Here is a 20,775-nt window from a genome sequence, read left to right as displayed (position 1 = left end):
TAACATGGGTAGAGAAGCCTAGGGGTTACATTCTAGTCATCCAAGGAATTGAAAAAAGAGGGACCACTTGTCCACACTAAAAATTATACATAATAAAGTTGCTTTAGTGATTCCTTCAGCATCTCATGGCCTATCAGAACCAGAGGAGGAAGAGGACACACCCCATCACCCACTCTTTGCCTTATGCGCATCTGAGACAAATGGTCATGTAGTCTCTTGAACAGCTCTGAGCTTTCGTTTAATCACTACATATGGCAATCCAGTCTACTCTTTGACATCTCCAATCATAAGATCATTTTAGAAACAACAATCTAAAGAAGCTTTCCTGTAACTCCTACACTGGTTTTAGCTGATAGATTAGAAAGTCTTGGGTTTACTTCCTCTTCTCTGTGTTAGCTCAGCAAACATCTGAGACTCACCCTCAGAGATTTTCCTCTCCTGTGGACCATCCTCCCCAGGTACTGTCAGGTGAAGGACCTAAGCTACTCTATTTTGTAAGGTTCCGGGAAAAGAGCCTTTGGAAATCCCCTGACCTCACCCCACCACCTGTGACTCAATCAGAACCCTTGGCCAGCCTGGGAAATTTGAGTCAAGCCCGGGAAAGGAGAACCAATCAGAACTCAACACCTAACCCTTCACCAGAAGGTGCCCAATCAGACCCGGAGACTCCCGTTTTTTGAATTTTTCGTGCGATAATACCCTATATAAGCAATGTAACCCAGAGCTCAGGGCTCCTCCCTATAGCTGCTGCGTCGCTATCGGTGGGAGCCCCAGCTCGAGCTTGGTAATAAAACTCTCTTGCTTTTACATCGGATATCGGCTCCCTGGTGGTCATTGGGAGATTTCGCGACTTGGGCATAACATCAGGGACTGAGACACAGCCCGCACCTGGATCTCAAGAGTGTTCACCAGTCCTTTTTCGGACGTGGCATGGAGCAGTCAATCAGGTATAGAGCACGGTGGGACTAGCATTTCTTATGAATCAAAAGTTAAGTATTTACTAATGCAGACTAAACATGTCACATGAGAATTAGGCTCTTTTTATAGATAGAGAAATAACAGAAAAGTCAAATTACCCATAACCCTTTCAGAAACAATCATGGCAGAAAGTGTGGTAGCACTCACAGGAAACATACTAATCTCAATACATACAGAAAATCTAAGTATGAAATAATTTTCCACTTCAGCCCAAATTTGAATATTCAAAAGCTGAAATTTTATTTCTCACTTGGTGATGTTTTAGTCACTAAGTTGCATCTGACTCTTGTGACCCCCTGGACTGTAGCTCACCAGGCTCCTTTGTCCATGGGATGTCCCAGGCAAGAATACTGGAGTGGGTTGCCATTTTCTTCTCCAGGGGGTCTTCCCAACCAAGGGATAGAACTCTCATTTCCGACACTGCAGACTGTCTCCAGCATTGCAGGTGGATTCTTTACCTGCTGAGCCAGAGGGGAAGCCCATTTTTCACTTACCATGTTGTATATCTTTCATATCTAAGTGAAGGCTAGACATCAATATTCCAACTGCTTGAGACCTTTTGTTGCTTAGTAGCTTGACAACCTGCTCAAGGAAGAAAGGAAAAGGAAGAAATGTTACTTGAACTCAGTGATATGCTTAATATCATGTGATTTTTATCCTAAATGAGAAACAAATAACTTAGAATTGTTGAAGTATCAGAACTAATGTGAAAGAGCTCTTGAATTTTGCATTTACTGTCTTCAAAATTCCCGTCTTCACCCTGCTCTTCATTATCCCTACCACTGTTTTTCTCATCAGCCTTTTAAGGGCCTGATTTACCAACACTGAAATTTCTAACCACCTAGAAAATTAGATTGGTCTCTGTAAAATAACACTTATACATCTGATCATTTGCAGTCTGAGATTTTAAAAGTGTTCTTTGATTTTAAATGCAGAACCTTGAAACACTGGCTAACAGTAAAAGGAAAACTAAAAGTACTCAAAGAGTCTATTAGATCAGGTTAGTTTGACCACAAAATAGAACACGTGCAGTTTTTTTATGCAGCTTAATGTAGTTCTTTATTCATTTATTTTGAGAAAGCTCACTGTTTTACTGGCCATTGCTCTCATTCTGCATTTGGCCCACATTTTGTGAGGAACTTTCCAGCTAATTAACAGTGATGCAATCATCAAATCCAATGGGTTGTGTTAGCTCAATCTCAGATCTTTCCAGAGTCCAGAAGAATTAGCCCACAGAAACCCGATAAGTTTCCTAACACAGATTGGGCATGTTTAAATTATGTTTTCCAGACAATAATACGCCACTGACAATTCCTACTTATGACACTATTACGCCAGATACCAATCATGTGTAGGGCAGCGACTTCTATTTACTCTCAGGATTCCATGATAAATTTGCTCGGAAGAACACTACAGTAAAAGAAAAATGTTTATGGTCAAATTCCAGAAGTGATAGCTGCCCTAAGTTGATCAATTAGGAAACTAATAAAATAATCCTGGCCAACTGTCACACAAATTACAGCATAATACTCTTAACAGGACTAATAGCATTCTTGGTTCCTATCACGGATATGGGTAGAGAATAAAACAAACCCTTTCAGAAGTTGTTCACTCGCTAAGTCATGTCCAGCTCTTTGCGACCCCATGGACTGCAGCAGAGCAGGGTTCCCTGTCCTTCATTATCTCCTGGAGTTTGCTCAAGCTCATGTCCATTGAATCAGTGATGCCATCCAACCATCTCGTCCTGTGTTGCTTCCTTCTCATACCTCCAATCTTTCCCAGAATCAGGGTCATTTCTAATGACTCAGCTTTTCCCATCAGGTGGCCAAAGTATTGGAGCTCCAGCTTCAGCATCAGGCATCAGTTCTTTCAGTGAATATTCAGGGTTGATTTCCTTTCGGATCGACTGGTTTGATCTCCTTGCTGTCCAAGGGACTCTCAAGAGTCTTCTCCAGCACCACAATTAAAAAGCATCAGATTCTTCAGCACTCAGCCTTCTTTATGGTCCAGCTCTCACATCGATACATGACTACTGGAAAAACCATTGCTTTGACTATACACAGACCTTTGTCAGCAAAGTTATATCTCTCTTTTTTAACATGCTGTCAAGGTTTGTCATAGCTCTTCTTCCAAGCTTTTCTTCCAATTGAAAGCAAGTGACTTTCAATTTCATAGCTGCAGTCACGATCTGCAGTGATTATGGAGCCCAAGAAAATAAAATCTGCCACTGTTTCCATGGTTTCCCCTTCTTTTTGCCATGAAGTGATGGGACTGGATGCCATGGTCTTAGCATTTTGAATGTTGACTTTTAAGCCAGCTTTATCACTCTCCTCTTTCACCTTCATCAAGAGGTTCTTTAGTTCCTTTTCGCTTTCTGACATTAGGGTAGTATCATCTGTATATTTGAGGTTGTTAATATGTCTCCCAGCAATCTTGATTCCAGCTTGTGCTTCATCCAGCCAGGTATTTTGCATGATGTACACTGCATAGAAGTTAAATAAACAGGGTTACAATATACAGCCTTGGCGTACTCCTTTCCCAACTTTGAACCAGTCTGTTGTTTCATGTCCAGTTCAAACTGTTGCTTCTTGATCTGCATACAAATTTCTCAGGAGGCAGGTAAAGTGGTATGGTGTTCCCATCACTTTAAGAATTTTCCACAATTTGTTGTGATCCACACAGTCAAAGGCTTTAGTGTAGTCAATGAAGCAGAAGTTTTTCTGGAATTCTCTTGTTTTTTTTCGTGATCCAACAGATGTTGGCAAGTTGACTTCTAGTTCCTCTGCCTTTTCTAAATTAAGCTTGAACATTTGGAAGTTTTCAGTTCATGTACTATTTTAGCCTAGCTTGAAGGATTTTGAGCATTCCCTTGTTAGCATGTGAGATGAGTGCAACTGTATGGTAGTTTGAACATTCTTTGGCCTTGCCCTTCTTTGAGATTGGGACGAAAACTGACCTTTTCCAGTCCTGTGGCTACTGCAGTCTTCCAAGTTTGCTGGCTCATTGAGTGCAACACTATAGCAGCTTCATCTTTTAAGATTTGAAATAGCTCAGCTGGAATTCTGTCACCTCCATTAGCTTTGTTCACAGTAAGGCCTCCTATGACCCCCTCGGCTTCATACTTCGGGATGTCTGGCTTTAGGTAAGTAACCACACCATCATGGTTATCCAGCTCATTAAGGCCTTTTATGCACAGTACTTCAGTGTATTCTTGCCACCTCTTCTTAACCACAAAAACTCCACAGTTATTTCTGCAAGCTTCCTGAGGAAAGGGACATTAATACCTCACGAGAGGCAGCACTTCATAACAGAAAAGCCATAGAAATTGATTCTCAGTTTGCTCTTTAAATATTTTATTCAACTTAGAACTTGAATTTAAATCCATTCACCTAAACTATTTTTAAATCAATAACCATATCCTGTTAAGAGATGAAAAAATAGAAACTTAATATCAGAAAAGCAGAAGGCATGTATTCTGTTCTAAAAATGTTTCTAACTTCAAATAAATATAATCTGGATCCCATCTGTGCTACTCTGACAAAACTGCTTTTCCTACGATTTTCTATCACCCCTGATTCCTAAATACACAGAAATGGCTGCATCCATATGTCATTTGACCTTCCTGCAGAGCTGACATGTTGATTACACCCTTACAAAAACTTTGGTTAAAAGCAATTTCTAAGCCTCAACTAAAATTGGCCTCAGGAAGGCCAGCAAAGGGAGCTTTCATGCCTACCAATTACCGTGAACAAGAAGGGAGGGTCCCCCTAGCTTCAAGGGGTGTGTGTGTGTGTATGTGTTAACTCACTCAGTCGTGTCTGACTCAATGCAGTCCCATGGATCAGGCCACCAGGATCCTCTGTCTAAGGGATTCTCTGACCAAGAATACTTGAGTGGGTTCTTATTCCCTTCTCCATGGGATCTTCCTGACCTGAGGACCACACCCTGGTCTCCTGCATTGCAGGCAGATTCTTTACCATCTGAGCCACCAGGGAAGCCCATCTCCGAAGGGAAGGGGCCTCTACTTCCCTCCTAGGAGGAAGGGAGATGTTCTTCCTGCTGGGTAACAAGCTCAGCCAATGGAAAACTCTGTAGCACAGCCAATGAGAAAGCTGAACTCTCACTTTCCTCCAGTGAATTTTCATAGAGAACAGCCTTGCCCACTCCTCTTTTTCTCTGTACAAGCTCCTCCCCTTTGTCCTCAGTATTTCCCTGTAGTCCAAAGCTTGTATTTATTTCCCCAATTACAAGTCTTCTAACAATTTCCAAATAAACTTTTGCTGGTGAGACAACTGGCTATTTTATTTTTAAAGTTGTCACTCTCTACTGCAGGGTTCCTGCTAGTCCTAAGGCCTTTTTAAAGTGAACTATTCTGATTTCACATTGAATATTGGCGTATCCCAGAGTTCTATTCTCAGCTCCATATTCTCTTCAATAGATGATGTCTATTTTCTCCTCCAACATATATGCCTGCATTTACATAACTGTATTCTTTTAACAGCCATCTTCACCTCAGCTGTGTCCTATTGATATTTTCCTAACAAACATCTCCACTTTGATAACCCACACACATTTTCATTTGACATGTCTAATATCAAACTTACCAATCCCACCCCTAAAATTTATCATCAATCCCAATCTCCAAACCTACTCAGTTTCTCCTCTTTTATTCCATATGTTGAGATCATGCACCACCGCTTTCAATCCACCATCAAAGTCAGAAATCCAGAAATCATTCTAGAGCCACCTCCCCTCCTACCCCTGCATGTTCTGGTCTAACAAGTCCTGTCAGTTTTAACTTTGATACAGCTTTGAAAGCCATCCCTTCCTCTTTCAACTCTAATATCAGCATTTACTTCCATATTATAACTTGCATAGATTGAGGCAAGAGATTCCTAATTGGTCTGCCCAAATCTAGTCCAGTAGTTTTCAAGGTATATTTCCTGCAACAGCAGGCATCATAATCACATGAGAATTTATTTAAAATGGAAAATCTCTATAAAAAACCTGCTTGTCAGAGATCTGGGCAGAGAAAGAATCAATCAGCATTAAAAAAAAGGATAAAAATTGTTTAAAGAATTACATGAATTATTTTCTTCAGCCTGTTAAAAAATGGCTACTGCACCATATCTGTACTCTCAGCTTCCAGACTTCTGATTTTGTAAGAAAAAATAAAGCTATTAAAAAAAAAAAAAGCCTTTCGGGTGATTTTCAAATAAATAATGAGTCTCATCTCTTCCTATTCATTCTCCAAACCAATATCCAATTGCCACCTCTAAAAGTGTCAATATTTCCATGCCACACTCTTGTCTTTTAAACCTAAGAGGCTCATAAATAAGGGAAGGTTACATAACCTCTTCATAGACTGTTTCACAGCTCATACTTCGAACTTGCTTCTCCTTGTATAATTCAGATGAACTAGATTAAAAGCTATATGTTACATTTAAATGCAAAAAATTATAGATAGGAAGAATAATTATCAATCACCTTCCAAAAAGCATACATATGGGAGAGAACAGATGTCTAAAAGGATCAATTCCACAATTCCCTAGAGTTATTTGACCTAATATTAAAAAAGCACCATCATCATTTATCTCTCTCTCTCTCCCCATCTCTTTTAACACACTAAATAACAAAAATTTGAAGCTATCAAACTACAATATTTTTAGAATCCAGTAACTACATAGACAATGGAGACGAAGGACCTGACTCCTACAAAATGATCTCAGAACTCTTAGATGAAATGCAGAAAATACAGATTTAGCAAATTTGAATATTCTAGAATGAAATCTACAGATTCAATGCAATCCATGTCAAAATACTACTGGCATTTTTCACAGAACTAGAACAAATAAACCTAAATTTGCATGGAAACACAAAAGACTCCAAGTAGCCAAAACAAACTTTAGAAAGAACAAAGCTGGAGGTATCACATTCCTTGATTTCGAACTGTGCTATAGCTACCTTAATCAAAACATGATGATGCTGGCACAAAAAACAGACACATAGATTCATGAAACAGCACAGAGACTATAAAAATAAACCTGAGCCTATACGGTCAAATTTACCTACAACAAAGGAGGCAAAAATATATAATGAGAAAAGGTGATTTCTTAAATAAATGGTGTTGGAAAAACTGGACAGTTCAGTTCATTTGCTCAGTCGTGCCCTACTCTTTGTGACCCCATGAATCGCAGCACGCCAGGCCTCCCTGTCCATCACCAACTCCCGGAGTACACTCAGATTCACCTCCATCGAGTCAGTGATGCCATCCAGCCATCTCATCCTCTGTCGTCCCCTTCTCCTCCTGCCCCCAATCCCTCCCAGCATCGGAGTCTTTTCCAACGAGTCAACTCTTCACATGAGGTGGCCAAAGTACCGGAGTTTCAGCTTTAGCATCATTCCTTCCAAAGAAATCCCAGGGCTGACATCCTTCAGAATGGACTGGCTGGATCTCCTTGCAGTCCAAGGGACTCTTTAAAAACTGGACAGTTATATGCAAAATAATCAAAGCAGACTACTTTCTCACACCAAATGTATAAAGACTTAAGCATAACGTTGGAAGCCATAAAACTACTAGAAGAAAACACAAGCAATATGCTCTTTGAATCTCCTTCAGTGCAGGAGAACCGGGTTCAATCCCTAAGTCAGGAAGATCTCCTGGAGAAGAAAGTGGCAACCCACTCCAGTGTTCTTGCCTGGAGAATCCCATGGACAGAGGAGCCTGGTGAGCTGTCCACGGGGTCGCAGAGTTGGACACGACTGAGCAACTTACACACTATGCTCTTTGACATCAGTCTTAGCAATATTTTTTTGGATACGTCTCCTCAGGTAAGGAAAACAAAAGCAAATGAATGGGACTACATCAAGCTAAAAAATTCTCTCACAGTGAAGGAAACTAAAGTGAAAGTGAAAGTTGCTCAGTTGTGTCCGACTCTTTGTGACCCCATGGACTGTATACTCCATGGAATTCTCCAGGCCAGAATACTGGAATGGGTTGCCATTCCCTTCTCCAGGGGATCTTCCCAACCCAGGGATCAAACCCAGGTCTCCTGCATTGCAGGTGGCTCTATCAGCTGAGCCACCAGGGAAGCCAGAAGGAAACTAAGAACAACAAAAAAGGCTGCCTAACTGAATGGATGAAGACATTTCCAAATGATGTATCTGATAAGGAGTTAACATTCAAACTATCCAAAGAACTCATTAAACTCAACATCAAAAAACCTCAAATAACCTGATTAAAACATTGGCAGAGAACTAGAATAGACAGTTTCCAAAGAAGACATACACATGGACCACAGACACATGAAAAGATGCTCAACATCACTAATCATTATGGAAATACAAATCAAAACCAGAATGAGATAACATCTCATACCTGTAAGAATGACTATAAAGTCTGCTACAGTTATGGTGTTATTATCAATTTCTCCCTTTACGTTTGTTAATATTTTCTTCATGTATTTACATGGACCATGTATTTACATGCACATTGGGTGTATATACACTTACAATCGTTATATCTTCTTGCATTGATCCCTTGATCATTATTTAATGTCATTTTTTGTATATTGTTACAGTATCTTTTTAAAAGTCTATTTTGTCTAATATGAGCACTGGTACCCCAGATTTCTTTTCATTTCCATTTATACAGAATGGATACTCCTTTCACTTTCAGTCCGTGTATGACTTTAGATCTGAAGTGGGTCTCTTGTAGGTATCACATATATGGGTCTGGTTTCTGTATCCATTCAGCCAATCTACATCTTTTGATAGGAACATTTAATCCTTGTACATTTAAAGTAATTATTGATATGAACTTATTGCCATTTTTTAACTGTTTCTGAATTATTTTCATAGTTCTTTTCTTTTGTTCACTTGTGAGTTGATGACTATCTTTAGAACTGGGTACCTTTAGATACCGATTAGATATTTTTCTCTATTTTTGTGTGTATCTATTATAGATTTTTGGTTTGTAGTAACCATGAGGCTTATATACAATAAAATTTTCTCTCTCTCTGTATACATGTATATATGTGTCTGTGTGCTTATTTGTTAATTTACTATTTTTATTGAATTATAGTTGATGTACAATATTACATAAGCTACAGGTGTACAATATAGTGACTTACAAATTTTAAAGGTGACGTTCCATTTGCAGTTATTGTAAAATATTGGCTATATTCCCCATGCTATACAGTATATCCTTATAGTTTATTTTATACTTATAATTCATATCTCTTACTCCCCTACTCCTTTATTGATCCTCTCCCTCTCTTCCCTCCTGGTGATCATTAATATGCTCTCTATATCTGTGAACCTCCATCTTTTTTTGTTGTTGTTATATTCACTAGCTTGCTGTAATTTTTAGATTTCACATATAAGTGATTTCATATTTGTCTTTCTCTGACTTACTTCACTTAGCATAGTGCCCTCTAAGTCTATAATGTTGCTGCAAATTGCAAAAGTTCATACTTTTATAGCCGAGTAATGTGTGTGTGATGGATTGGGGGCAGGAGGAGAGGGGGACGACAGAGGATGAGATGGCTGGATGGCACCACTGACTCAATGCACATGAGTTTGGGTGAACTCCCAGAGTTGGTGATGGACAGGGAGGCCTAGTGTGCTGTGATTCATGGGGTCACAAAGAGTCGGACATGACTGAGCAACTGAACTGAACTGAATGCATGCGTGTGTGTGTGTATAGTGAAGTGAAAGTGAAGTCGCTCAGTCGTGTCCGACTCTTTGCGACCTGTGGACTGTAGCCCACCAAGCTCCTCCATCCATAGGATTCCCCAGGCAAGAATACTGGAATGGGTTGCCATTTCCTTCCATTTATCTGTTGATGAACACTTAGGTTGCTTCCATATCCTGACTATGATAAACAATGCTGCTATGAACACTGGAGTGCATAAATCTTTTTAAATTAATGTATTTGGTTTTTTGGAGATATGTAACAGGAGTATAATTGCTCAATTATATGATATTTCTTTCTGTAGTTTTTTGAGAAACCTCCATACTGTTTTCCACAATGGCTACACCAATTTACATCCCCAGCAATAGTGTACAGGGTTCCCTTTGGTTCACATTATCATCAACAACATTTGCTATTTGTGCTCTTTTTAATGACAACCATTCTGACCAGTGTGAGATGATACCTCATTATGCTTCTGATTTCCATTTCTTTGATAATTAGCCATGTTGAACATTTTTAATATGCCTGTTGGCCACCTTACATCTTATTTGGAAAAGTATCTATTACTATCTTCCGCCTGTTTTTTAATCACTTGAAAAAAAAAGACATTTATTTTTGGTTGCATTGGATCTTCACTGCTGCCTTCAGGCTTTTTCTAGTTGCAGTGAGCAGGGGCTACTCTCCAGTTGCAGTGCACAGCCTTCTCTTTGCAGTGGCCTCTCTTGTTGTGGAGCGTGGACTCTAGGGCACATAGGCTTAGTTGCATTGTGGCATGTCAGATCTTTCCCAACCAGGGATCAAACCTGTGTCCCCTGCACTGTAAGATGGATTCTTAACCACTAGACCATCAGGGAAGCCCTCTTTGCTTTTTTAGATGTTGAGCTCTATGAGCTGTTTATAGATGTTGGATATCAATCCCTTATTGGTTATATTATTTCTAAATATTTTCTCCCATTCAGTAAGTTATCTTTTTGTTTTATTGATGGTTTCTTTTGCTGTGCGAAAGGTTTTAAGTTTAATTAGGTCCCATTTATGTTTCCTTACATTTCCTTTGCTTTAGGAGACAGATCCACCAGTACACTTTGAAAGAGTGTACTACCCATGTTTTCCTCCAGTTTAATAGTATCCAATCTTTTTATTTATTATTATTATTATTTTACTTTACAATATTGTATTGGTTTTGCCATACATCAACATGTATGGTACACATGTTCCCCATCCTGAACCCCCCTCCCACTTCCCTCCCCATACCATCCCTCTGGGTCATCCCAGTGCACCAGCCCCAAGCATCCTGTATCATGCATCAAAGCTGAACTGGCGATTTGTTTCTTATATGATATTATACCCGTTTCAATGCCATTCTCCCAAATCATCCCACCCTCTCCCTTTCCCACATAGTCCAAAAGACTGTTCTATACATCTGTGTCTCTTTTGCTGTCTCGCATACAGGGTTATCGTTACCATCTTCTAAATTCCATATATATGCGTTAGTATACCGTATTGGTGTTTTTCTTTCTGGCTTACTTCACTCTGTATAATAGGCTACAGTTTCATCCATCTCAACAGAACTGATTCCAATGTATTCTTTTTAATGGCTGAGTAATACTCCATTGTGTATATGTACCACAGCTTTCTTATCCATTCATCTGCTGATGGACATCTAGGTTGCTTCCATGTCCTGGCTATTATAAACAGTGCTGCAATGAACACTGGGGTACACGTGTCTCTTTCAATTCTGGTTTCCTTGGTGTGTATGCCCAGAAGTGGGATTGCTGAGTCATAAGGCAGTTCTATTTCCAGTTTTTTAAGGAATCTCCACACTGTTCTCCATAGCGGCTGTATTAGTTTGCATTCCCACCAACAGTATAAGAGGCTTTCCTTTTCTCCACACCCTCTCCAGCATTTATTGTTTGTATACTTTTGGATCACAGCCATTCTGACTGGTATGAAATGGTACCTCGTTGTGGTTTTGATTTGCATTTCTGTGATAATGAGTGATGTTGAGCATCTTTTCATGTATTTGTTAGCCATCTGTATGTCTTCTTTGGAGAAACATCTGTTTAGTTCTTTGGCCCATTTTTTGATTGGGTCATTTATTTTTCTGGAATTGAGCTGCATAAGTTGCTTGTATATTTTTGAGATTAGTTGTTTGTCAGTTGCTTCATTTGCTATTATTTTCTCCCATTCTGAAGGCTGTCTTTTCACCTTGCTTAGAGTTTCCTTTGTTGTGCAGAAGCTTTTAAGTTTAATTAGGTCCCATTTGTTTATTTTTGCTTTTATTTCCAGTATTCTGGGAGGTGGGTCATAGAGGACCCTGCTGTGATTTATGTCAGAGAGTGTTTTGCCTATGTTCTCCTCTAGGAGTTTTATAGTTTATGGTCTTACATTTAGATTTTTAATCCATTTTGAGTTTATTTTTTTGTATGGTGTTAGAAAGTGTTCTAGTTTCATTCTTTTACAAGTGGTTGACCAGTTTTCCCAGTACCACTTGTTAAAGAGATTGTCTTTATTCCATTGTATATTCTTGCCTCCTTTGTCAAAGATAAGGTGTCCATAGGTGTGTGGATTTGTCTCTGGGCTTTCTATTTTGTTCCATTGATCTATATTTCTGTCTTTGTGCCAGTACCATACTGTCTTGATGACTGTGGCTTTGTAGTAGAGCCTGAAGTCAGGCAGGTTGATTCCTCTAGATCCATTCTTCTTTCTCAAGATTGCTTTGGCTATTCGAGGTTTTTAGTATTTTCATACAAATTGTCAAATTATTTGTTCTAGCTCTGTGAAAAATACCGTTGGTAGTTTGATAGTGATTGCATTGAATCTATAGATTGCTTTGGGTATTATCCTCATTTTCACTATATTGATTCTTCCAAGTATCCAGTTTCATATGTAGGTCTTCAATCCATTTTGAGTTTATTTCTGTGTATGGTGTTAGGGAATATTCTAACTTTATTCTTTTACATGTAGTTGTCCAGTTTTCCCAGCACCACTTATTGTAGAGGCTATCTTTTCACCACTGTATGTTTTTGCCTCCTTTGTCACAGATTAGGTGACCATAGGTACATGGGTTTATCGCTGGGTTTTCTATCCTTTTCAATTTATTTACATGTCTCTTTATATGTTATTACCATACTGTTTTGATTACTGTAGCTTTTTAGTTGTAAGTGATTATTTTAAATTTCTGATCTCTTAAATTCAAACCATTTTTATCAATCCTGCATTTTCACTCCCTGCCCCCAAGTTTACTGTTTTTGACATCTTATTTTACATGCTCTGCAACTACTTATCATGGGTATAGATGGTTTTACTACTTTTGTCTTTCAGTCTTTCTACTAGCTCTCTATGTGGTTGCTCTATTATTTTTAATGTGCATTTGCCTTTATCAGTGAGAGATTTCCTTTCGGAATCTCACATTTTCAGTTGTGGCCTTTTCTTTCCAGGTTCAGTTCAGTTCAGTTCAGTCACTCAGTTGTGTCCGACTCTTTGCGACCCCATGAATCGCAGCACACCAGGCCTCCCTGTCCATCACCATCTCTCGGAGTTCACTCAGACTCACGTCCATCGAGTCCCTGATGCCATCCAGCTGTCTCATCCTGGGTCGTCTCCTTCTCCTCCTGCCCCCAATCCCTCCCAGTATCAGAGTCTTTTCCAATGAGTCAACTCTTCGCATGAGGTGGCCAAAGTACTGGAGCTTCAGCTTTAGCATAGAAAAGTCCTTTTAGCATTTCCTATAAAGCCATTTGGCAGTGCTAAACTGTTTGAGCTTTTGCTCATCTGTAAAACTCTTTATATCTCCTTCAAATCAGAAGGATAGCCTTCCCCTGGTAAGGTATTCTTATTGTAGGTTTTTTCTTTACAACACTTTAAATATATCATGCTACTCTCTTCTGGCCTGCAGTTCTGCTTCAAAGTCAGGTGATAGCCTTATGGGAGTCCTCTAGCATAAACTAATTGCTTTTGCCTTGCAGATTTTAATATTCTCTCTTTATTTCAAATTTTGACATTTTAATCACAAAGTGTAGACACCTTTGGGTTGATCTTGTTTGGGACTCTCTGTGTTTCCTGGATCTGGATGTCAGCTTCCTTCCCCAGGTTAGGGAATTTTTCAGCTATTACGTTTCCAAATAAGTTCTCTGCCCATTTATTTCTCTCTCCTCCTCCAGGGGTTCCTGTAATGTGACTATCAGGATGCCTGATGTTGTTACAGAAGTCTCTTAAACACTCATTTTAAAAGCTTTTTATTTTTTCTCTTTTGAGTATTTTCCACCATTTTGTCTTCCAGTTTGCTTATCCCTTCCTCTGTATCATCTAATCCACCATGGATTACTACCAGTGTATTTTTAAATATTTGTGTATTTATTTGGCTGAGCTGGGTCTCAGATATGGCATGTGGAATCTTTTAGTTGCAACATGTAGAATCTCTCTCTCTCTCTCTTTTTTTTTTTTTTTTTTTTTCTTGCAGCATGTGAACTCTTAGCTGTAGCATATGGGATCCAGCTCCTGAAAAAAGTGAAAGTGCTAGTCACTCAGTCATCTCTAACTCTTGGTGACCCCATGGGCTATAGTCCACCACGTTCCTCTATCCATGGAACTCTCCAGGCAAGAATATTGGAATGGGTAGCCATTCCCTTCTCCAGAGGATCTTCCCACCCCAGGGATTGAACCCAGGTCTCCTACATAGCAGACACATTCTTTACTGTCTGAGCCACCAGGGAAGCCCTGACCAGGGACCAAGCCTGGGCCCTCTGCATCAGGAGCAAGGAACCTTAGCTCCTGAGCCACCAGGGAAGTCCCAAGAATAGTTTTAATTGCAGTTATGGTATTCTTCAGCTCTTTGGATCTATTAGAATCGTCTAACTTTTTACTGGGTTCATGCATTCTTCTCCAGATTTCTTTGATGATCTTTGCCTTCATTATCTTGAACTGTTTATCAGAGAGGCTGCTTATCTCCACCTGACTTAGCTCTTCTTCTGGGGTTGTGTCTTTTTCCTTTATTTGAAACACATTCCTTGTTCATCTCAGTTTTCCTAATTCTCTTTTCATTTACATATATTTATGGTTGGTTACATTTCCTGATGTTGGAAAAGGGGCCTTATGCAGGAAATACACTAGGGGCCCAGTAGCACTCTCCTGTAAAGGCTCTGGGGTGCCCCCTTTGTGGTTCTGTGGGTCCTTCTGTTGTGGAGGGTTAACTATGGTGGGTTCACTGGTAGGTGAGGTTGTACCCTGGCCCATTTGGTTGCCAGACCCCATATAACATGGAGCTGCATCTGTTGTTGAGCAGGGCTAGGCCCTGGCACAGTCGGCTGCATGGCCCATCGAGTCCTGGTTCTGGCTCAGTAGTGGACAGGGAAAGGTACCAGGGTGGGTGGATGGCTGTGGGTTTATGTTAGCCTGTGGCAGCTTGGTGGGAAGTCAAGTGTGGAGAGAGCATCTCAGGCCTGCTGATGGTTGAGGGTGGTTTCTGATGCAGCTGGCTGCAGGGTCCAGAGTTTCTTGTAGCTGGTATTAGCCCACTGGTGGGTGGGACCAAGGCCCAGTGCATCTTGGGGCTGGTGCAGACCCTTTGGTGGACAGAGCCAAAAATCAGGCTCTCTGGCTGTGAGGCCCAATGGTTCTGGAGCTGGTATCAAGCCATCTGCTCTGTAGGGCTGGGGCCCACGGTGTCCAGGGCTATTGCTGGCCCACTGATGTATGTAGCTGTGTTTCAAGATCTCTGTCTGAAGGTTTCTGGGGGTCCTGTAGCTGCTGTCAGCCAACTGAGGAGTAGAGCTGGGTCTTGAGGTCTAGACTTCCAGACCCAGGCATTCCAGATCTTGAGTCAGCTCACTTATGGGAATGTCTGGGTCCTGATAGCTGGCTGCAGAATCCACTGGCGGGTGGGCTGCCTCATGCCCCTCTACTGGGCAGGGCCCGGTCCTGGGGCAACAAGGGGATTAGGGAGCCCAGGGAAGCCAGCCTGCTGGTGGTTGGCTCTTTGTCTGCCCAGTTAGGTGCCTGTCCTGGGGCATCCCAGGAGCGGTGCTGACCACTGGTTGAGGGGCCAAGTCACGGCACTTAAGCTAGAGGGAAGATTCCAAAAATGGCATCTACCTGCTCCAGTGTCCACGTAGAGAAAGAGCTCCCAAAGGCTGTGCCATTGTCCTTGTCCCCAGGGTAAGTCCAAGCTGCCCCCACAACTAGTCAGAGGGTCAAGACTCTCCACAACTAGTCAGAGGGTCAGCCCCCGGTTCCTTTCAAACTACTGATTCTGCCCTTTGTCCCCAGGGTAAGTCCAAGCTGCCTCCACAACTAGTCAGAGGGTCAGCCCCTGGTTCCTTTCAAACTACTGATTCTGCCCTTTGTCCCCAGGGTAAGTCCAAGCTGCCTCCACAACTAGTCAGAGGGTCAGCCCCCGGTTCCTTTCAAACTACTGATTCTGCCCTTTAAGGGAAAAGTCTCTGCTTCCCACAGCCCTTGGGCTTTCTCTAAAGTAAGGCCCATTGGTGTTCAGAGTCAAACATTCTGGGGGCTCATCTGCCCCAGTGTAGGACCTGTGGGTGGGGAAGCCTGATGTGGAGCTCAGACCCTTCTCTCCTGGGAGAGAATCTCCACAATTGTGGCTATTTTCCTGCTTGTGGTTCACCTACCCACTGGTGCTGGTCTTGATTAAACCTCATATTTGCCCTTCCTGCCCCTCCTGCGGCTCCTTTCTTATGTCTTTAGTTTTAGATGATCTTTTCTGCTGGTCCTCTGGTTGTCCTCAAAGACAGTTGATCTATAAACAATTTTAATTTTGAGGCCCTCATAGGAAGTCAGGTCTTCTTACTGCAACATCTCAGCCATTCCAAGTCTGGTCTTACCATTTTTCTTTTTTTTAATGTTACCTCTAAGAAATAATGGGTGCTTGATAAACTTACTGTGGTAATCATTTCTTGATGTATGTGAATAAAATTATTTTGCAGTGCAATTGAAACTTACAGAGTGCTGTATGTCAATTACATCTTAATAAAACTAGGAGAAAAAACATTTGAAATCCACAAAATTAGAACATATACCAGGAAAGGGGATTATTTTAAATCAATTCAAATTCACATCAGATTCAGTTAATATTCTTAATGAAATTTTTATCTTAGACATCCTTTTCATGAAGGACTGTGTAAAAATTATGAACATGGAATCTGTAAAATAAAGGGTTATTTCTTAAACTTCAACTTGCACATAAATCACATGGAATCTTTTAAAAATGCACTGAAATCGAAACTGTCATAAAAAGTCTTCTGACAAACAAAAGCCTAGGGCCAGATGGCTTCATAGGCAAATTCTATCGATCATTTAGAAAAGAGCCAATGCCTATTCTTCACAAACTCTTCCAATAACCGCAGAGGCAGGAACACTCCCAAACTCATTCTAGAAGGCCACTATCACCCTGCTACCAATACCAGACAAACTTATTGCAAAAAAGGACAATTACAGGCCAATATTATTGATAAATATAGATGCAAAAGTCCTCAACAAAATAATAGCAAACAGAATCCCAGAAACAAAACAAGAAACAAAAGGAATCAAGACTGGAAAGGAAGAAGTAAAACTGGCACTGTTTGCATGTGACATGATGCTATAGATAGAAAATCCTAAAGATACCACCAGAAAATTACTAGAGCTAAACAAGGAATTTAGTAATGTCACAGGATACAAAACTAATACACAGAAATCCCTTTTATTCCTATACACTAACAACAAAAAAAATCAGAAAAAGAAATTAAGGAAAGAATCCCATTCACCACTGCAACAACAGCAACAAAAATAAAATGCCTAGGAATAAACCTATCTAAGGAAACAAAAGACCTGTAGGCAGAAAACTGTAAGACACTAATGCTAGAAATCAAAGACAACACAAACAGGTGGAGAGATATATCAATAGAATTGACATTGTGAAAATGACTATACTACCCAAAGCAATCTACAGATTCAACGCTATCCCTATCAAATTACTGATGCATTTTTCACAGAACCAGAACAAAAAATTTTATAATCTGTATGCAAACACAAAAGATCCCAAATAGTCAAAGAAATCTTAAGAAAGAAAAATGGAGTTGGAGGAATCAACCTTCCTGACTTCAGATTATACTACAAAGCTATAGTAATCAAAACAGTATGGTATTGTTACAAAAATAGAAATATAGATCAATGGAACAAGATAGAAAGCCCAGAGAAAAATCATGCACCTATGGGCATTTATCTTTGACAAAGGAGGTAAGAATATACAACAGAGAAAAAGCAGCCTCTTTAATAAGTGGTGCTGGGAAAACTGGACAGCTACTTTTAAAAGGGGCTTCCCTGGTGGCTCAGATGGTAAAGGATCCACCTGCAATGTGGGAGACCTGGGTTCAGTTCCTGGGTTGGGAAGATCCCCTAGAGAAGGGAATGGCTACCCACTCCAGAATTCTGCCCTGGGGAATTAAAAAAATGAGATTAGAACAGTTCCTAACAGCATACACAAAAATAAACTCAAAATGGGTTAGATACCTAAATGTAAGGCCAGAAACTATAAAACTCTTAGAGGAAAACATAGAACACTCTTTGATATAAATTGCAGAAATATCCTCTTTGACCCATCTCCTGGAGTAATGGAAATAAAAACAAAAATCAACAAGGCATCACTGACTCGATGGACATGAGTTTGAGGGAACTCTGGGAATTGGTGATGGACAGTGAGGCCTGGCACGCTGTAATTCATGGGGTTGCAAAGAGTTGGACATGACTGAGGGACTGGACTGAACTGAACTGAACTGAAACTTAAAACTTTTCCCACAGCAAAGGAAACTATAAATGAGGTGAAAAGACAACCCTCAAAATGGAAGAAAATAATTGCAAACAAAGCAACTGACAAAAGATTAACCTCCAAAATATATAAGCAGCTCATATAGCTCAACATTAGAAAAACAAACAACCCAATCAAATACTGGGCAGATGATCCAGACAGACATTTCCCATTGACAACATACAGATGGCCAATAAACGCATGAAAAGCTCAACCTTGCTCATTATTAGAGAAGTGCAAGTTAAAACTACAATGAGATATTATCTCACACCAGTCAGAATGGCCATCATCAAAAATTCTACAAACAATAAACGCTGGAGAGGATATGGAGAAAAGGGAACCGTCTTGCACTGTTGGTGAGAATGTAAACTGATACAGTCACTATGGAGAATAGCATGGAGATTTCTTTAAAAACTAGGGATAAAGCTACCATGTATGCATGCTAAGTTGCTTCAGTCATGTCCAACTCTTTGCGACCCTATGGACTGTAGTCTGCCAGGCTCCTCTGTCCATGGGATTCTCCAGGCAAGAATACTGGAGTGGAACCTTCCTGATCCAGGTATCAAACCCCAGGCTCTTGTGTCTCTTGCACTGGCAGGCTCTTCACCACTAGCACCACTTGGGAAGCCCTAAAACTGCCATACGACTCAGCAATTCCACTACTGAGCATATACCTGAGAAAATCGTAATTCAAAAAGACATATGTACCCCCAATGTTAATTACAGCACTATTTACAACAGCCAGGACATGGACGCAACCTAGAAGTCCACTGACAGATGAATAGATAAGGAAGTTGTGGTGATGTGAAGTTGCTCAGTCGTGTCCAACTCTTTGCAACCCCATGGGCTGTAGCCTACCAGCGTCCTCCCATGGGATTTTCCAGGCAAGAGTACTGGAGTGGGTTGCCATTTCCTTCTCCAGAGGATCTTCCCCACCCAGGGATCAAACCTGGGTCTCCTGTATTGTAGGCAGACGCTTTACCATCTGAACCACCAGGGAATATGTATATGTGGTACATATACAATGGTATATTCCTCAGCCATAAATAGGAACGATTTTGAGTTACTTGAACAGAGGTAGACAAACCTAGAGCCTATTGTAGAGAGTGAAGTAAGTCAGAAAAAGAAAAACAAATATTGCATATTAATGCATATATATGGAATCTAGAAAAATGGTACTGATGAACCTGTTTGTAGGGCAAGAATAGAGACACAGACATAGAGAACAGACTTGTGGACCCAGCAGGAAAAGAAGAGGGTGGAATAAACTAAAAGAGTAGCACTGATATATATCTGGAGAAGGAAACGACAACCCACTCCAGTATTCTTGCTTGGAGAATCCCACGGACAGGGGAGCCTGGCAGCCATGGTCCATAGGGTCATAGAGAGTCAGACACGACTGAAGCGGCTAAACATGTACTGACGTATATGCACTGAAAGTGAAGTCACTCAGTTGTGTTTGACTCTTTGCGACCCCATGGACTGTAGCCCATCAGGCTCCTCCATTCATGGGATTTTCCAGGCAAGAGTGCTGGAGTGGATTGCCATTTCCTTCTCCAGGGGACCTTCTGACTCAAGAATCAAACCCGGGTCTCCCACATTGCAGGCAGATGCTTTACCGCGGGAGCCATCAGGGAAGCCCACCATATATAAAACAGATAGCTAGCAGAAGCAGCTGTATAGCACAGGGAACTCCACTCGGTGCTCTGCAATGACCTAGAGGGGTAGGATGGGCGGGGGGGGTGTGAAGTGGGGGATGGGAGGGAGGTTCAAGAGGGAGGGGACATATGTATACTTACAGCTGATTCACACTGTTGCATGGCAGAAACTAATACAACATTGTAAAGCAATTATCCTCCAAATGAAAATAAAGTGAAAAAAAAAAAAGCCTCCTACCAATTCGTTCTCTATTAGACAGTGTAAGCCTAACACGTCAGAATTAAACACAGAGGGACCACATAAAACAGATGCCAGAATACGGACTCTCTGAGTTTGGGAAGATTCTACTTTCCACTGTATACAGGACTCCAGAGAATGAAAGACAACAACATCCGGGCCTTTTAGACAGGATTTGAACTTTCCTAGATTTAAGGGACTAGATCTGATAGTGCCTGATGAACTATGGATGGAGGTTTGCGACATTGTACAGGAGACAGGGATCAAGACCATTTCCATGGAAAAGAAATGCAAAAAAGCAAAATGGCTGTCTGGGGAGGCCTTACAAATAGCTGTGAAAAGAAGAGAGGCAAAAAACAAAGGAGAAAAGGAAAGATATAAGCATCTAAATGCAGAGTTCCAAAGA

At 40.8% G+C, this 20,775-nt stretch overlaps 1 protein-coding gene across 1 annotated transcript in view; it reads right to left on the bottom strand.

Moving 5' to 3' along the window:
* Positions 1–20,775, bottom strand: part of FMN2 (formin 2) — a 368,530-nt gene that overhangs the window by 150,380 nt on the left and 197,375 nt on the right. The window contains exon 8 of the mRNA XM_018042550.1: positions 1,473–1,560. Within this exon, the coding sequence (XP_017898039.1) occupies positions 1,473–1,560 (88 nt within the window). The remainder of the gene's footprint in view (positions 1–1,472; positions 1,561–20,775) is intronic.

Source organism: Capra hircus, chromosome 28, assembly GCF_001704415.2.
Source record: "Capra hircus breed San Clemente chromosome 28, ASM170441v1, whole genome shotgun sequence".
Lineage (NCBI taxonomy): Eukaryota > Metazoa > Chordata > Mammalia > Artiodactyla > Bovidae > Capra > Capra hircus.
This window is presented reverse-complemented; position numbering and strand designations above follow the sequence as displayed.